Raw genomic sequence first — 20370 nt, forward strand, 5'->3', positions numbered from 1 at the left:
CCATCCTCTTCAAGTCTTTAACCTTCAATTTATGGCGTTTTTTCATATTTTGTTTTGTTCAAACCTAAGTAAATAATTGTCTTCCCTCGACCACAAGTTATCTTCAATAAAAAAAATTGGAAATTCCATTTTCCCAACAAACCAGACCCAACAGACAGAAGACCCAATAAACAAAGAAAAAATGAGTAACTCGTCTCAACAAACATATAGAACATATCTCCAAGTTATCTTCAACTTCTAAATTTTCTTTGAATGTGAAAGTGTGATAAGAGCACTTAATAGCAAAGGGTTTTTCTTATTGTTTCCAATTTTTGAAACTAGAATTAAATAAGATGAACTAAATGCACCCAGGGTTTCTTGTGTGAGTGGGTTTAAAGTTTTAACGTTTTCAGGCTGTTTTGAAAGATAATTTTGACAAAAAAATTGATTCATTTTAGCAACTTACAAACACGTTACTAAGTACCATCGTGGCGCAAAATATTCTATAATAAAACCTGTTTATCCTAAGAAATAAATTATACTGCTACATCGCGATAATGATGGAGTAATCCACGTGTTTGTGGATAGCCTCAAATACCAATCGGTTGACAATATGCACGTGCACGGCCACTTGCGGATTGACGTATATTGTGGCTAGGATTTGGAACTCGGTTGTCGCAGAAAACTTTTACTGAAACTATTTTTTGCTTGGTGAGTTATTTGTATATTTGTCTGCACACACTTTCACTCTACTCCAAACTATAACTTGATTGAAAAAAATCCAATTCTTTAATACACTGCAAGGCTATTCTTGCGAATTACTGGACAGGTGTTAAACAACATCGACAATTGATTCTTTTATATTTTTTGTTACACACACGGAAATTTGCAAACTTGTATATAATCCTTGCTACAATGTTTCAGCTGTAAAAAATTTGTTATGCAATTGAATGAGTGTGCATGTAAATTTCAAAGATAAGCAAAAGACTTGAGCAATATAACTACTAATAAGTAAGTTTTGCGCATTTGATGTTAATGATTAGTTTTTCATCATATTTAGCTTATTACAATAGGATTTAAATATGTCTCGTATTTCAGCCTATAAGAGTATATGCAAAAATCGATTATTATTATTGTCGTGGTAGGACAACAAATCAGTCAAATATTGCAGTATTCCTTTTTGCTTTATAGTCATTTGATTTAAAAAACATAAGACCAAATTAGATTTGAATAATTATGTTCACTATGCGCTAAAATAGTGAGAACAATGCCATTTTTAAAGATTTGTTTGTTAATTTGACTTTGCGATTTGAACTTGCTCGATTGGAACTGAATGTGATTGATTGATTTTGATAAATTATAATTTGGCGCAAAGCAGGTCAAATTACGTACCCAATACCAACTTACAAACGATTTTTAGAACTTTAACACAATTATAACCTTCAGGAAACGGCTTTCGATTTTAAAGTTTTCACTACAGGTGTCGAACCAAAGAATCTTAATAAATTGTATCGTTACCGTACCTTTTGCTAGCAGTAAATTACGAATTAATTAGCAGTGTTCTGTGTAATTACATGTAGAATTTCATTTTATGTGTTTGCTGTTGAAGATTTTTCTAAAACGGGACGCTAATAAAATTAATGTTTCTCCATGAAATTAGCCACCGTAATATCATTCATCAGCTAATCAGGTTTATTTACGATTTGAACAGCCGAGAAGATGCTTTGCGTGCTAGAAAGTAAACTTTTTCAAACACATTTGTGTGTAAAATTGTTTAAAACTTGTGCTGATAGAACATGCACCTAAAGCAGAAAGTTGAGTATCGTATGAGTGCGGAAAGTTAAACTTTTTCGTATTAGTACAGAAAAACAGTTATTTAACCTAACCTAATCTAAGAAGTGCGGAAAGTTTTACTTTCCCTAAACTAAACAACGTATAAAATTATCCATTAAAACTATATATGCAAGAAAATCTGGTGTTATTAACAATTTTAACGTGTCAGAAAGTTTTTTTTTGTTTTCTCAAAACTGTATTGTGGTGTGTGTTCTTATTCTCACCGATTCAGTTAAGGGCGAAAAAGACGCTTTCCATATGTGTTAGGTATAAGGCGTAGAAGGGCCACAAACATTTTATTTCTTAAATTCCGACTTCAAACTCGTAATTTAGTTGCAATGTTGTCAAACTGACAAATTCTACTATTTTAGATCTACTAATTAAGATCAAAGAGTGTTTCCAATCTGTCCAAACTGACAAGTTCAACTAATTTCTTTGAAGTGTGTTTCCTTGCAATGTTGCCAAATTAACAAACTCTCCTAATTTAGATCGAAGAGTGTTTGAAATGTTGCCTAACTGACAAAATTTGGTAATTTGGTTCAAAAGTATCCTTGCAATGTTATCAAACTAACAAATTCTACAATTTTGGTTCGAAGAGTGTTTGTAATGTAACCAAACTGACAAGTCCGACTAATTTGTTTAAAGTGTGTTAGCAATGTTGCCAAAGTTAACAAATTTTACTAATTTGCTTCGAAGAATGTTTGCAATGTTACCAAACTGAAAAATTTTGTCTAATTTGGTTTGAAGAGCTTTTGCAATGTGACAATGTAAATTCTGAGTTCGAAGTCGGAATTTAACCAAATTCCGAGTTCAAAGTCTGAATTTAACTAAATTCCGAGTTCAAAGTCAGAATTTAACTAAATTCAGAGTTTGAAGTCGGAATTTACCTAAATTCTTTCGGAATTTAACTAATTTCGAGTTCAAAGTCGGAATTTAATTAATTTCCGAGTTTGAAGTCGGAATTTAGTTAATTTCCGAGTTTGAACTCAAAATTTAACTAATTTCCGAGTTCAAAGTCGGAATTTAGTTAATTTCCGAGTTCGAAGTCGGAATTTAGTTAATTTCCGAGTTCGAAGTCGGAATTTAGTTAATTTCCGAGTTCAAAGTCGGAATTTAGTTAATTTCCGAGTTTGAAGTCGAAATTTAAAAAAAATAACGTCTGTGGCCTTTCTACGCCTTCGTAAAAATGTTTAATAAAATTAAAATTTCTGTTTGTAAAGACGAGAAACGAAGTGCAAATTGTGTTAATAGTAAGTGCAATTTTAATTAAAAAATCAAATATACAATTAATCTTTTTTTCTTAAATTTTTGAAGAGCACGCAAAGTAAAATTACTTTTTTGCATTCAGTTTTTACAAACAGTTTTTAAATGTTTTTTTTTAGATCAGACAGTCTTTGAATATCACTTTACTTTGATACAAATTATTTATAAATTAAGCAAAATACAGGGTGTTTCTGGATTGGGCTTACACACTGTAAGGAAAGATAGTGGTAGTTTTAAAAACGTTTTTTAAAGCCTTGAGGTATTCTAAATGAAAAATTTTGATTGTTATTTTTGCAAAAAAACGAACAGTTTTTCAGGAAAATGACATTTTATGACCATCACGTTAAGAAGGACTGATTCAACATAAGCGGAACTTCTACGCCACAGGAAAAATACGAATTGCTTTATTTAAATCAGACGATTTGTATCTTAAAATAACATTTTCTTCAAAATCTGTCGGTTTTTTGAAAAATTACCTTAAGTAATTTTTGTCGTATAACACTCCAACCTTTAGTAACGTAGAAGTTAAGAACAAAGGAAACATTATCAATTACATAAAATCAATCAATTTACGCAAAAAGAATGCATTTTATGTAAAAGTTGCTTTCAGTGTCAAACGGTTTTGCGGATATTTACAAAAAAAACGATATTATTTTTTCAACTTGAACATCCTGTATATCAAAGAATGGATGGACTTATCTCTCTTTACAATTTGTACCAATTCAGAGACACCCTGTATAACTGTAATTTCACTAAAAAAAGAAGAAGAAATACTCCTCTTTGATAGTATTTATTTACACTGTCATATCACAACATAATCATCGCAAATCTCGTTCTGTAATGTTTCCACATACTAGTTTTGAGCTTAATAATATCTGTTTTTTAAAGAATTACGATTTGGATGTGATTTACAAAAAAAGTTAAAGCTTTTGGTACCATTTTGTCTAATTCTAACTGCCATAGACTTATTCATAAGCAAAGAAATTCCCTGGAATATTTACCTAAAATTCACAGAATACGCCACAAAATTAATACTGCATCTCCAAGAAAGTTTTTTGGGTTAGCAATTAAATACTAATTCTAAGATTTTTAAGAAGAATTTTCTATTTTTTTTAAATATTAATTCCATAAACAGAAAACTGTTGAGACAGTTATTTTCTAGCTCTACGTTTTCTCTCACACTCAGACGAATGCGAGGAGAAAAATAACTATTGCGTACTCGACTGCATTACGAAATATCAAAATCACTTTTGGCACTTCGTTTTCTTGAGTGTCATCTTCTCTTACAAGGTTGGATCTCATTATGGTTATTCTTTACTTTTGATGCTGCAGCTCTGAATAAATCAATGGAACTACATCAGTTGTACCTTATTTAGTATTTTCTCAAGTTATTTAACCAGGAAATACGTCTTCTTCCTTTTCTTCTTTTTTCCTGTATGTTTCACTTAATAATATTCTGCAACAACACAACATATGTCTCCCCCTTCAACACGTGCCATAGATATTACAGCATTCTTATTTTAATTGTGTTCAGTATTTCCTTTTCCTTTCTCATTCCTTTCCAGGACCTTCTCATTTATTACTAAGTCTACCAAACTTTTTCTTAAAATACTTCTATAAGACCATATTTCAAATGTTTCCAGTTGATAACTTATATTTTTCTTTCACTCATCCCACATCTCCACTCCAGCAAAACACCGAGAAAACGTATCATTTCAAAATTCTGAGTCCGTTCTTAATCAAGCTCTGTCAATCTTCTATTGTTTCGGCAATAAGTATGGTATCGTCTGCATACTGGATATTGTTAATAAACCTTTCCTCCTGTTGATGTTTCCTACAGTGCTTCTGACTGATTTCTTTCGAATAAAGATTAATGATAAATCAACAGACCTAATTGGTTGGTTGATGTCCATGCATCTTTGAGTCCGACACATTAAAGGCAAACTTCTCTTGTTTCACTAATATATTGGTCTTAATTTTCGTGGCACTGATGAACTAAATACCAATTTTATCTAATTACTTTTATTTTTATTTGCTGTTTATTGTTCTCCTACATTTTTAATCAAACGGATATTAAATCCCTTCAGCAAATTTGGCTTGGATATAAATATCTCTGCCACTGAGTCGAAAACATCCGTTTCTAACTCAGCCTCCCTTAGTCGTGTATCCCTTTCTAGAGACTACGTCACGAGATAAATTCGGAAGCACGCGGACTCCAGGAAAAACGATTTTCACGTAGGCATTCTGGTAGGATATTTTTGAAACATCGGCAGAATTGATAAGCCCTGACGTCAGGGCGTAGTTGTATTTGAGACGTTCACGTGAGCTAAGCTTCTCGTTATCGGGGTTTACTTTTGGAACACTGTTTGCTTATTTCCTTTTGCCACAGGTTTCTCTTTGTATGTTCTGCGTAATATTTTTTTCTAAACTGGAAACAACTGGTTTTCCAGAAGCAAGATTTTTGCGTTGGTGTTTTTAATACTCGAGTGGGCTCTAGCGATATATTACGATTCACATTTTCAGTTTTCATTACTTTTTTTATATTCTTATTGCCAACAGAAATTTGTTGTTTTCTTATTAATTTTTTAGGGTAAATTTATTCTTGCATACCTGGTCAATTATATTAGAAATACAATTTGCTAAAAATTCTCTAGTATCTCAGAAACAGAAATTGAGATACATGTTCGCTATTTGTTGTTGTTTGAAGAGAATCATCAAAAATTAAGTTTTTCTATTTTTCTTTTTGTTTTTTCACTCCAAGTGGGTTTTATTGACGATTTTGTCGCTGACTGTTTGAACAAAAACAACAATTTTAACTGATTTAAATATTTGTTGCACCAAACTAGTTTTTCCTAAAAAACTCGAAAACAGTGAAAGTTACAAAAAAATTGCAAGAGACCAAAAATGTTGCTAATCAACTCCTTAACGCAACATCGTAAGTTTGCAGAACCGTTTTTGCTTCCAGTATACAGGGTGTGCAAGAAAACTATGTTAATTCACTATGTTTGTCACCCTGTATGCAATTATTTAAGAATTTTTTACTCTACACCACTGAAAAGAGGAGCTCAAAACGGTTCTTTCAAGTGATTGAACCACCCTGAACTCCCAAAAATAACTGAGTTACAGGGTGCTCTAATTTCAAACCAAAATTTCAACTGATTTGAAAAAAGTCAGAAACGGTGTAAGTTACGAAAAATTTGAAAGAGAGCAAAAATGTTCGTAAAAACTGCTAAACTCATTCCTGGAAGTTTCACGTTCCGTCAGTGTCGTTACTATACAGAGGGTGCATGAAAAGTGTAGTGATTCTGATTTTTTGGCCACCCTATACTCAATTTTTAAGATATAATTTTTTGCTTTACACCATTGGAAAGAGGAGCTCAAGACGGTTAATTTGAGTGATTCAACTTTCCGGAACTCCCAAAAATAACCGAGTTACAGGGTGCTCAGGTCTCAAACTACAACTTTGTGGCAGTTACATTTTTATTGCTAAAATCTCATATTGACTACTGTCTTATAAAAGAATGATAATTTGACCAAATAGGGAATATTCAGATTTTTTGTTTTAAGCTGGAGAATTGACTTGAAAACTTGAACCAAAAGGCATTTTTCATGTTTTGACATTTGAAACTTGCATGACTTGATAATTTCATAGAATTCACATTTCAGATATGAAAATTGACTTGATATTTTGACCAAATAGAGAATTTTTATATTTTATTGTTTCAAGCTGGATAATTGACTTGAAAACTTGAACCAAAAGGCATTTTTCATGTTTTGACATTTGAAACTTGCATGACTTGATAATTTCATAGAATTCACATTTCAGATATGAAAATTGACTTGATATTTTGACCAAATAGAGAATTTTTATATTTTATTGTTTCAAGCTGGATAATTGACTTGAAAACTTGAACCAAAAGGCATTTTTCATGTTTTGACATTTGAAACTTGCATGACTTGATAATTTCATAGAATTCACATTTTAGATATGAAAATTGACTTGATATTTTGACCAAATAGATAATTTTTATATTTTATTGTTTCAAGCTGGATAATTAACTTGAAAACTTGAACCAAAAGGCATTTTTTATGTTTTGACATTTGAAACTTGCATGACTTGATAATTTCATAGAATTCACATTTCAGATATGAAAATTGACTTGATATTTTGACCAAATAGAGAATTTTTATATTTTATTGTTTCAAGCTGGATAATTGACTTGAAAACTTGAACCAAAAGGCATTTTTCATGTTTTGACATTTGAAACTTGCATGACTTGATAATTTCATAGAATTCACATTTCAGATATGAAAATTGACTTGATATTTTGACCAAATAGAGAATTTTTATATTTTATTGTTTCAAGCTGGATAATTGACTTGAAAACTTGAACCAAAAGGCATTTTTCATGTTTTGACATTTGAAACTTGCATGACTTGATAATTTCATAGAATTCACATTTTAGATATGAAAATTGACTTGATATTTTGACCAAATAGATAATTTTTATATTTTATTGTTTCAAGCTGGATAATTGACTTGAAAACTTGAACCAAAAGGCATTTTTTATGTTTTGACATTTGAAACTTGCATGACTTGATAATTTCATAGAATTCACATTTCAGATATGAAAATTGACTTGATATTTTGACCAAATAGAGAATTTTTATATTTTATTGTTTCAAGCTGGATAATTGACTTGAAAACTTGAACCAAAAGGCATTTTTCATGTTTTGACATTTGAAACTTGCATGACTTGATAATTTCATAGAATTCACATTTCAGATATGAAAATTGACTTGATATTTTGACCAAATAGAGAATTTTTATATTTTATTGTTTCAAGCTGGATAATTGACTTGAAAACTTGAACCAAAAGGCATTTTTCATGTTTTGACATTTGAAACTTGCATGACTTGATAATTTCATAGAATTCACATTTCAGATATGAAAATTGACTTGATATTTTGACCAAATAGAGAATTTTTATATTTTATTGTTTCAAGCTGGATAATTGACTTGAAAACTTGAACCAAAAGGCATTTTTCATGTTTTGACATTTGAAACTTGCATGACTTGATAATTTCATAGAATTCACATTTTAGATATGAAAATTGACTTGATATTTTGACCAAATAGATAATTTTTATATTTTATTGTTTCAAGCTGGATAATTGACTTGAAAACTTGAACCAAAAGGCATTTTTTATGTTTTGACATTTGAAACTTGCATGACTTGATAATTTCATAGAATTCACATTTCAGATATGAAAATTGACTTGATATTTTGACCAAATAGAGAATTTTTATATTTTATTGTTTCAAGCTGGATAATTGACTTGAAAACTTGAACCAAAAGGCATTTTTCATGTTTTGACATTTGAAACTTGCATGACTTGATAATTTCATAGAATTCACATTTCAGATATGAAAATTGACTTGATATTTTGACCAAATAGAGAATTTTTATATTTTATTGTTTCAAGCTGGATAATTGACTTGAAAACTTGAACCAAAAGGCATTTTTTATGTTTTGACATTTGAAACTTGCATGACTTGATAATTTCATAGAATTCACATTTTAGATATGAAAATTGACTTGATATTTTGACCAAATAGAGATTTTTTATATTTTATTGTTTCAAGCTGGATAATTGACTTGAAAACTTGAACCAAAAGGCATTTTTCATGTTTTGACATTTGAAACTTGCATGACTTGATAATTTCATAGAATTCACATTTTAGATATGAAAATTGACTTGATATTTTGACCAAATAGAGAATTTTTATATTTTATTGTTTGAAGCTGGAGAATTGACTTGAAAACTTGAACCAAAAGGCATTTTTCATGTTTTGACATTTGAAACTTGCATGACTTGATAATTTCATAGAATTCACATTTCAGATATGAAAATTGACTTGATATTTTGACCAAATAGAGAATTTTTATATTTTATTGTTTCAAGCTGGATAATTGACTTGAAAACTTGAACCAAAAGGCATTTTTCATGTTTTGACATTTGAAACTTGCATGACTTGATAATTTCATAGAATTCACATTTCAGATATGAAAATTGACTTGATATTTTGACCAAATAGAGAATTTTTATATTTTATTGTTTCAAGCTGGATAATTGACTTGAAAACTTGAACCAAAAGGCATTTTTCATGTTTTGACATTTGAAACTTGCATGACTTGATAATTTCATAGAATTCACATTTCAGATATGAAAATTGACTTGATATTTTGACCAAATAGAGAATTTTTATATTTTATTGTTTCAAGCTGGATAATTGACTTGAAAACTTGAACCAAAAGGCATTTTTCATGTTTTGACATTTGAAACTTGCATGACTTGATAATTTCATAGAATTCACATTTCAGATATGAAAATTGACTTGATATTTTGACCAAATAGAAAATTTTTATATTTTATTGTTTCAAGCTGGATAATTGACTTGAAAACTTGAACCAAAAGGCATTTTTCATGTTTTGACATTTGAAACTTGCATGACTTGATAATTTCATAGAATTCACATTTCAGATATGAAAATTGACTTGATATTTTGACCAAATAGAGAATTTTTATATTTTATTGTTTCAAGCTGGATAATTCACTTGAAAACTTGAACCAAAAGGCATTTTTTATGTTTTGACATTTGAAACTTGCATGACTTGATAATTTCATAGAATTCACATTTTAGATATGAAAATTGACTTGATATTTTGACCAAATAGAGAATTTTTATATTTTATTGTTTCAAGCTGGATAATTAACTTGAAAACTTGAACCAAAAGGCATTTTTTATGTTTTGACATTTGAAACTTGCATGACTTGATAATTTCATAGAATTCACATTTCAGATATGAAAATTGACTTGATATTTTGACCAAATAGAGCATTTGTATATTGTATTGTTTCAAGCTAGATAATTGACTTGAAAACTTGAACCAAAAGGCATTTTTCATGTTTTGACATTTGAAACTTGCATGACTTGATAATTTCATAGAATTCACATTTCAGATATGAAAATTGACTTGATATTTTGACCAAATAGAGAATTTTTATATTTTATTGTTTCAAGCTGGATAATTGACTTGAAAACTTGAACCAAAAGGCATTTTTTATGTTTTAACATTTGAAACTTGCATGACTTGATAATTTCATAGAATTCACATTTCAGATATGAAAATTGACTTGATATTTTGACCAAATAGAGCATTTGTATATTGTATTGTTTCAAGCTAGATAATTGACTTGAAAACTTGAACCAAAAGGCATTTTTCATGTTTTGACATTTGAAACTTGAAAGATAATTTGATAGAATTGACATTTCAGATATGAAAATTGACTTGATATTTTCACATTTTTATGTTTAAAGCTGCAAAATTTCCAATCAAATTTACTTCAAACTTGATTGGGTGGCTAACTCTGTATAAAAAGGTTCTCACGACCATAATAAGTTATGCAACCAAAACATATTTTGTTTATCCAGACTTGAATTTACTTAAAGTAAAAGCAATCGGTGATTAAAACTGAGATTTTGTAAATGGAACAACATAAACATTACACCGTAAAGTCAAAAATGGATAATTAATAGCATTTTTCAAATTCTTACTCTAATCAAGACATTATACGTGTTCTTTAATGGCCAGAGCCCTGCTCACGAATTAAGGCGTTGGTTTAGCACCATAAAGCAACCAATCTAAAAGATTAATAGTAATGAGACATTATAAATCTAAAAAGCAATTAAAAGAAATGAAAATCTAAAGCCATGATCTCAATACAATATTAATTCAGGATTTATTTCACCACATTAGTCAAAATGCCGAAAAAAATCGTTACAAATTTACGATTCGTCCCAAGGTTGGCGCAGTTGAAAATTAGGAGAAAACTAAGTTATCTCGAGTCATTAATTAAGAGAAGAATTATTACAAGGACGATGTTATGGCACTAAAATCAGCGGCAGACGAATAAAATTATGCTAAACGTATCAAGTTTTGGGTTTCTCGTCTTCGGTTTAATCTACTCCACGTCTGTGGTCAAGATCTGACTTTATGTAGTTTAAAATCATCATTAAAAATCTGTGTTTTGTGACCATGAATTTGGTAGTAATATCCCCATATTTTATATTAATAACATGCTAGAAGCACGAGATAATTTAAAATTACTGGTTTTAGTTTGAATGGCATAGATGAAATTAAACCACAAAGAATTGTATAATATGTTCGAGCTAAATTTGAGTTGGAGAAAGCTGGCAAAAATACGCACAAAACCAGTAAAATACTGAAAATTAAGAAGTAAACAAGCTGTATTCAATGATATTCTAATAATATGAATGAATAAAGCTACTTGGAATGACAATATGAAATTTAAATAGTCTAAAATAAAAGTTAAGACAAGTAGAGGGGTTGCTTGCCTATGCAATCATGTTATCACAGAGAGTTCAATCAATTTTAATATTATTTATGATTATTAAAAATTCCTTCAAAATGTGTCTATTTTCACACATACATTACCAATAATCCTATATATTTTAAGACCTTTATAGCAGCTAAAAACCACTCATTGGCTATAAATAAGTCTGAAGAGCAGAATTAGCATCAAATGGCTAATGGTGGAACTTTTTCTACTTACATATCGCTGGATTTGCTGGGAACTCGTCCATTTTAAAAGTTGCTTTACCAGTTCCATCGTGGTTCTACTGCAGTAAATAACCAATTTGTATTAATTATTCTTAAGCAGTTTAAAAAACCTAATGTGAAATGTGCGTTCCAGTAGAAGAATATGATTATAAAATATATAAGTTTTATTTATTGTATTTTTAATGCACCATGATTTTTCAGTTTAGTGTCCAGATCGATTAACTCGATTTGTCAATTTATGCTATACTATAATTTTTTCTAAAAATCTACTCTAGAACTGATTTAAAAATGGCATAACCGAGGCCAAAACGTCAACATCTGAAAGCTGCTTAAGGTAAATACAATTTTAAGAAGCTTAACATGTTGTGACAACAGAATCAAATTGGTAGAAGAGGATCACATTTCAGTGGCCACTAAAGTCACCGAATTGAAATCGTTCAGAATTTTTTTATATTACGGTACTTTTAAACAAGTAGCAATTTACAGTTTGAAATCCCGCCTTAAATATGAATACCAAAACTACAATAAACTTAACAGATATTTGGTAAGTAAGTTCTTTTGATTAGCGAAAACGTTATATTGTCTTAAACATCGGATTCGAATTTTAGAGTTTTTTCTCTTTTTGTAACAAACAAACCATTTTTCTAATGGCTGATTGTTTAATTTATTTTATTTTTTAGCTTCTAGTACTTCATTTCGATTCATGTATTAAATGTTAAAAAATAACAGTGTTTTTTGTTTTTTTATTTTTTTATTTTGGATTCTTGTACCAATATTTATATGGCATTTTATAACGCCAGACTTTTTCATTTTTAAATTAGCAATTTCTATATGCTTTCTTCATTTTGTATTTTTTATATCTCCACTGAGAGATTATTGACTACTTCTAATTTTTATTGTATATTTTGCTAATAAATTTGAATAAAGTCATAGAGATTATGAAGACTAACAAATATTGTATAAGCCAAAGTGAGCAATAATAAGAGCACAAAAAAAATAAACACAAATTAAACGTTATCCTTAAACAAGAAACAAACTAACTTTTGACAACTTTTCCGTAACTTTTCGTTACGATATTCATTCCGGTAACTGTCCTTAAATACCGTGATAACTGTGATACGTTAACGCTAATGTCTTTAACAAACGAATTTTTGACAGACAACGTAAAAAAAATAACGGAAATACGGTCAAAAGAACTCTCTATTTGATGTGTCGTTATTTATACAGGGTAATTCAAATTCGACCCTCTGGGGTGTGAAGAGATCTCGAAGGGATACGAGAAAATTTAAATTGTGGCAAAGCTGCTCAATTTAAAGTGAAACCGAATACCGTTTTAAAAATTTCGATTTTTCTAGTACTTCCGAAGATATCCGAAAAATACTGAAATTTTGATTTTTGTTTTTATTTATTTCTAATCTTATTTGAAGAGATCCTAAAACCGAAAAAACATTTTTATTGCCACTTTTTATCATTTATACGATGACGGTTTCGTATTTGTATCATCAACTTTCTTTTTTCTTATGGGCGACATTCTAATCAATTCATTTTTGGAAAAATGCACCGACATTTTCTTCAAATGAATGGTTTTCTTGGCCTACTATACTGACCGCGGCCATATTGGATTTAGACATGTCAAGGGGCCATTTTTAACTAATTTTGACATGGAGAACATGAATCTGCTGTCCGTTTCGCTGTAACTGCCGTCATTTTGTCATTGACTTTAAAATTAGGGCATTTTTGATGGTATTCAAAGTCAGCTAATGCCAAATTAATTTTTACTGAATTAATTTGTCATTTATAAAGCAAGTCATAAGTTGTTGTCGTACATCACTGAATTCAGAATAAAATGCTGTATTTGATGGTGTAAAAATCCAATATGGCGTCCATAACAAAAAAGAAAGTTGATGATGACTGTCATTGTATAGCTGATAACAAGTGGTAAAGAAAATGTTTTTTTGGTTTTGGGATATCTCTGCAAATAAGGCTAGAAATAAATAAAAATAGAAAAAATCAAAATTTCAGTTTTTTTCGGATATCTTCAGAAGTAATTGGAAAATCTTAAATTTTAAAACGGCATTTGGTTCAGTTTTAATTTAAGTTTTTTCGTATCTCTTCTAGTTTCCGGGATCCCAATGGTAAGTAATGCATGAAAAAAAAATCTGTCTGATTTATGAGTTGACTCTGCGATTTTAAAGTTTTTGAGGTAAACGAACAGTAGTTACTTCACTAAAAATTTAGAAAAGATACAAATTTAGTCATACATAGTTTCTGAACTGAAAAATCCAAAAGTTCTGCTCAGTTACAGAAATCTAGCGTCCTCTGAAAGATGCATTGAAAATTAAAACAAATGTTCTGATTTCTCAAAAACTCACTACCTATAAAATTTTCTTTAGATATTATTTATTATTTGTTTTCACCCCAGGAAAATGTCGTACAGGATTTTGTATAGTTAATTTTGTACACTATCTACAAAAGTATAGTAAACAATCTCAAAAATATTACTAGTTATATGCTCTACTGCCATTAAATTCACTCACCAGTCACTTATTAGAGTCATATAAGCAGCTTACGCAAAAGCGTTTCTTTTTCTCTTTTGATAATAATACCTTATTAAACTTACTTATTAAAGCACTTTTTACGTAAAATACGTTTAGTTTTAGAATTACTCCGTTGCACTGTCAAACCGTGACACATCACATTATGCAAACAGAAATACTTAATCTGAACGTTGTTAATCCAAATTTTAATTTCTACGCTGAAAAGTGCTTAAAAGATGTTTTTTGGTATAAAACGGTTCCTTTCAAGATTGTTTGTTCTTTGTGGCAAGTCTAGGTATTGGAATTAAACGGATAAATTTCCAGATAAAATGAGCTGTTCCTTTACGAAACCTGTAAAGTAGTTGTGTTTATGAGAAGCCGAATTTAAGTTGTAAACTTTGCATTAATTTACCAGGTAGATCGTTTGCTTTAAGAGTATTCGGTTAACTTTGATAGAGTGAGCTTTTTGCAAAAGTAACCGAAACTCATTCACAGCTTTTCATTTTCACAATCAACCGAAAAACTAGTCATCCCTACGCAAAGTCCGACGAGTTTTCAGTTCTAGTGACCGAGGAAAAGCGGGTTGAGTTTGACCAGGAAAAGCTTGAAAATACAGCATTTTATTTTTCTAGTTTACAGATCAAAAAGGTGTAGCTTAACTTGATTATTATACTAAAGTTGTTATCGAGTTCTTTAAAAACGGTTATTCCTTATTTGATTCCCTACCACATACTGCCGACTAAACTGATAACTAAAATGTGTGTCTCTAAAAGGACTCTACAAAATCCTATGACAAATTTCTGACATTAAAATAAGCCGCTTTAAGGCAACTTACCCTAGTCCAAAATTGCTCCGTTTTCGAGATATAGTAAAGTTAAAAAATAAAAATCTATTTTTTTTCAATTTATTGTACATTTTAAAGCACTTTTGAATCTGATAGCCGGGAGTTATTTGAGATTTGATGCAAAACTCGAATTTGGACACTTACAATTAGAACAAATTTCAGGTGACAGTGATGTTTCGGTACTGTATCGAACACTAAAAACCGAAATAACTCCATACCGGTTTACATTAGCAATTCTTAGCAAGAGTATTTTTTTTGCTTTAAAAAGTTTAAAACATCATTTTCTTAAAAGAAATCGACACCGATAAAAAATGTACGGTCACCTAAAACCGTCAGAAATACACTGTAAAGCGCCATTTCAATTCGGGTTTCGTATCTCAAAAAACCCCTGACTTCCTGAATACGATACAAAATATACTTAATGTTTGTAAAAAAATAAATTTTTTCTAATTTTGGCATATAAAGTGACACTTTTCAAAACTGATTAGAGTGACAAAACGTTTTACTTTTCGTAAAGTTACGAAATGTATCACTTTATGTAACTAGTTATGAAAAGTTCATTTCATCACTCCCTGTTTTTATGCATTTCCGTAGAAACATATGGGCGACATCCATCATATCATGTCGTTGTCACAGTTTATACAAGGTGCTATGAAAGTGAATATTTGTGTTAAATCACTTTAAAAGATGGTTTTCACAGCTTTTTGGTCAAAATTAGAAAAAATTATGTATGCAACACTTTCGAAAATGTCTTATTGTGTAACTCACCCAAATTGTAGGACCTCGCTGCGTTCGCTCTACAAACGTTCATTCGTTACACAAAATCGAACTTTTTGTAACTGGTTACATAAATAGCTATTTATTTTTTAACTTTACCATCCTGTATCACGAAAACTGAGCAATTTCGGACAAAGGTCAGTAAGCTTTAAATCGGCTTATTTTGATGTCAGAATTTTGTACAGACCTTTTGGAAACACCTTGTATAACAATGTTTAAATATCGAGAAAAATTATTTTGATTTGAAATCTGGATCAAAGTGTTTCATCTTCCTTATCTCAATCATTCTTTATATCCTTATAATGTTTGTAATTTAGTACATTTTTTAACATTTTCTTCACTGTCACTACCCTACTGATGTTCTGTATTAAATTAACAATTAATTTAATATTAATTGTTGATTAGTAGGAATCTAAGTTTAGACAATAGAACATGTGTTAAATTATGTACTTACAGCAGCAACAAAGTACATTCCCTTAAATATTTTTCATTTCTTTAATATTGTTTTTTGTCTTATTTTTTATAGCTCCCACCGATGTCATTACGGTTGAAATGTTTTACGTTAAATAGGAATTAAAAAAATATTGTAACTTGATAACTTACAGACGATTGTTACGTTTGTAACAATGATATATTTTATGAAGATTACTAACCTAGTTTATTCTCGTAATTTTTTAGCGATCTTAACTATGATTATTTCCCTCATTGTAGCAGCCAATAAAATTCAATGAACCTTTCTAGTTCGACCAATGAGCGCCGTTATATACTGAATAAATCCCTAGTTGCTAAAATTTTACACTGATTATTTCCTTCCTATCAATTTTGACCAATCGCTATCAAGAATTAGTATAACAAATGTAAATTTTAAGTGGAAAAAGCACTTGTCAACAACTGTCAACTTAGCTGTCAGCAGTTTTTCCGGAAAAAAATTCGAAAAAATTTCACACTCCTCACAGCAACATAAAGAATAGTGTTACCCTTTCTAGCTTGAAAGTTATTGTTCTTATTAATTATTGTTCTTATTGTTTTAATTAAAATAAAATGTTTATTTAACTCAGGAAATAATCTTACCAAATATCCCTCGTGCATCTAATTTTTCCTGTGGAAAAATTGGAATACTCGTTTCTAAGTAATTTGTTTTAATAAATAGCATGAGCGAGAGTGGTTTTAAAAATCATCCGAGTCGAAGACGAGGATTTTGAAATCAAAACAAATTAAAACAAATTACTTAGAAACTCGTTTTTCCGAATTTTTCCGGAAAAATTAAATGCACTAGGGATATTACCCCCGATTATTTCCTTCATTGTACCAGCAGCCAATCAAATTTCGAGAACTTTTCTAGTTCCACCAATGGAAACCGTTTTATACTGATTAAATCCCTGGCTGCTAAAATTTAACAGTGATTAAACACCACCTACCTTTTTCGAATACGTTTTTTGAAGAAAATTTGATATTAAACGAAACGGGATTTAGACACTTATAAAATTTAAGTTATCTTCTTCAATATTAACAATTAATGAATCACTATAACGTAGTTTCCATTAAAAAATTACATAAATTAAAATATTATGACGTCTGATTGTCAATCTGAAATGTAAACAAAAATATACATGGCTGAACGAAAATCTGTCGTCTGCTGGGGTGAGTTCAATATTATCATTAATTTCATCACGTTCAGTTTAGTATTTGTGTTCTAAGGTGTTTTCTTGTTAATAAACTAAAATGTGAGTTTTCAGGAAATAATCTTGACATATACCCCTCGGCGTTCACGATTTATCACGTAAAATGTGCATTGGTAGGTTTTTTGCAAAATTTTTCTTTTAGGCAAATGGTTTCGACTAAATAATTCTTTGGAAAAAATTTTTATCGTCGAATTATTTAGTCTCAATCATTTTCCAAGCAAAATTTTGCAAAAAATCACCTATGCACAGTTTACCCGATAAAACTTGAACGTCTCGGGATATAACCTATGATTATTTCAGTTAGATATGCAAACTTTTCTACTGCTCCTAAGAATCTTAATTCAACAAAAATAATGCTAATTTGTTTAAAACGTAAGTTATTACAGGTAGCGATTTGAAATTAAAATTTTGATTTCAAAGACACTTAAAGCAAAAACTTAAAGCCAGAGCGTTTCTCTACATGGGCATAGATCCGACTTATTCTTTTAATAAATACGGCCAATAAATTACGCAAAGTTAGTAGTAATAAAAGTAGCGTTAATTCCCCAGAAAGCACCATCCACCAGATCGCAAAAAAAATTTACATACACTTATTGGGCAGATGGCAGCCGTATCCTGGCGAATTATTGTTTGAATCGGTGGCGTCGGCGGTGACTGTATTACCGGCGCCGTTACAGGGCGTCCGGCCAGCCCTGAAGAAACCCTCCGGGTGACGAAACGAAGCGGAAGGCCGTAGACGCATCTCCCGTTTGGCGCATCCTACTGCCACATGCAACAATTAACAGCAAACGACAATAACATTTGGCGGCCACGGAACTAAAACAGCTACAGAGCTACAGCTACAAATCACCTGGCGAACAGGGCGAAGCTTCAGCTTCCAACAAACTATCAGAGGGCGAATCCACCTCGAACTGGGTTAATAACAACATCCAGTAAAGTTCGGTCTTGGTCAGGAATCTCTCCCGTTTAGATTGCAATTCTACTAGTTCATACGGCTTTTGATAGAGCCTGACCTACATTAATACGGTGCACTTTGAGCGCGACTCTCTGCCAGAGCCGCGGCTGAATCAACAAGTGGTGTGATTGAAGGCTTTTGTCCAGGTACTTGGTTTTCATACAATATCACTAAATCATGTTATATCTGGCACTGTTATTGCATTAGTCTACACACTACAATAAAGTCACTAACCACTTTCCGATTTGGAAGCTCTTTGCGTAAAAGTCACTAAAACCAAAAATAGTTTCTACCGAGTGCACCGTTCGAAAATTCCAAAAACCACCCCGAAGTAAAAAAAAAACCGTTTTATTTCAGTCATCAACACCAAAAATTTCTCTTTCTTTTCGAAATCGCGGACAATTTCGCGGTCGACCCGTTTCAGTCCGGCAGTAAGCGACCGATCTCTGTTCGATCTGCCGGCACTTTGTTCCCCTGCCACAACTTTCCGTTCATTATAAACGGCGAGGTAACGCGTCGCGGCGACGTGTGACGTCACTCGTTTTCCGTGACGTCATAGTGCAGCGACGCCGTGCAGGGTTTGTTCACTCGACGCCCGAAACCTGGAACGGCGTCGATCGATCCCTTCGGGTGATTGCACCAAACCTGGACCAGGTGTAACACTTGACGTTCCCCAAGAGTTTGGATCCCACTTGTTCTTGTCGAAAAATGGATGCAACATGTGCTTACTTCTTAATGTAATGACGCAGTTAAATCTAGAAATCTAAGAAAAGTTAATTAAGAAGTGTTGATTTTCTATTATTTTACGTATCAAAATACAATTAATGGCCAAATATACAGGGTTTTTCAATGAAAAGTAGCCACCTTGAATATTTTCCAAAATAATTTCTCTGTTAAAAAATGCTAAGACACGTCAACAAAAATTGCAAGGGGGACTTCTTTTTACGTAGGATTTGAATTTATGCCATCAGCCCCTTTGCCGCCATAGCCACCCCCACTAAGTTTTCAAATGGCACTATACTCTGTGTGGCACATCGTTGGAAAGGGTATTTCATAAGGAACTAATTGCACTGTTTTATTTGTACATTTGCTTTGAAATTGAGACCAAAAAAAATAAAAACATTTTTTTGTTATTTTGGTCAAACTGCTGATAACACTACCGAATACCTGTTTTCCATTCCATGTTTTTGCCTCAGTCGGTCAACTTATTTCAAATATAACTTTCAATGCAATCCATCCAGATAAATTAATTGGTCATCAGTATGTCTTAAAGTTGATGCAAAAATTCATGGAAACTGGTTCAGTGACAAACAAAAAACATCAACCTGAAAGACAAATTATTAATTAACTAATTGAAGTTGCTGTTTTGGGACACGTTGCAATGGATAATAATCAGTCTTTAAATCAAATTTCCCATGCATCGGGTGTTTCGACAAGCAGTGTATGGAGAGTTTTAAAAAAACACAATTTTCATCCATACAAGGTAAAATTAGTTCAGGAATTAAACGAAGATGACTATGATAGAAGACTACAATTTTGTGAAATTATGTCTACTAATCTGACAAACAACGTGAACTTGTTGTACAATATTTGCTTCAGTGATGAGTGTATGTTTTTTTTGAATGGAGAAGTGAACAGGCATAACTGTAGGTATTGGTCAGACACGAATCCACATTGGTTTAGAGAAACCCATACCCAATATCCAATAAAACTTAATGTTTGGGCAGATATTTTAGGAGACCACATCGTTGGTCCGTTTTTTATTGACGGTAATTTGAATGGCGCTACTTATCTTGAGCTTTTTGACACCACTGTTGATCCGACCATAACAGAGCTACTAGAAAATGATGAA

At 31.1% G+C, this 20370-nt stretch overlaps 1 protein-coding gene across 3 annotated transcripts in view; it reads right to left on the reverse strand.

Annotated features, from left to right (window-relative positions):
• The window catches only part of Hr38 (Hormone receptor-like in 38), a 181436-nt gene extending 162464 nt beyond the window's left edge, over window positions 1-18972 (reverse strand). For all 3 annotated transcript variants that reach the window (XR_014176917.1, XM_081972129.1, XM_081972127.1), the window contains exon 1: window positions 18152-18972. Coding sequence is in view for 2 of the 3 variants with exons in the window: in XM_081972129.1 (XP_081828255.1) it covers window positions 18152-18305 (154 nt within the window). In the remaining variant the exon portion in view is untranslated. The remainder of the gene's footprint in view (window positions 1-18151) is intronic.
• Window positions 18973-20370: the final 1398 nt, after the last annotated feature.

Source organism: Ips typographus, linkage group LG2 (genome assembly GCF_016097725.1).
Source record: "Ips typographus isolate SLU linkage group LG2, UJ_Ityp_2.0, whole genome shotgun sequence".
Taxonomy (NCBI): domain Eukaryota; kingdom Metazoa; phylum Arthropoda; class Insecta; order Coleoptera; family Curculionidae; genus Ips; species Ips typographus.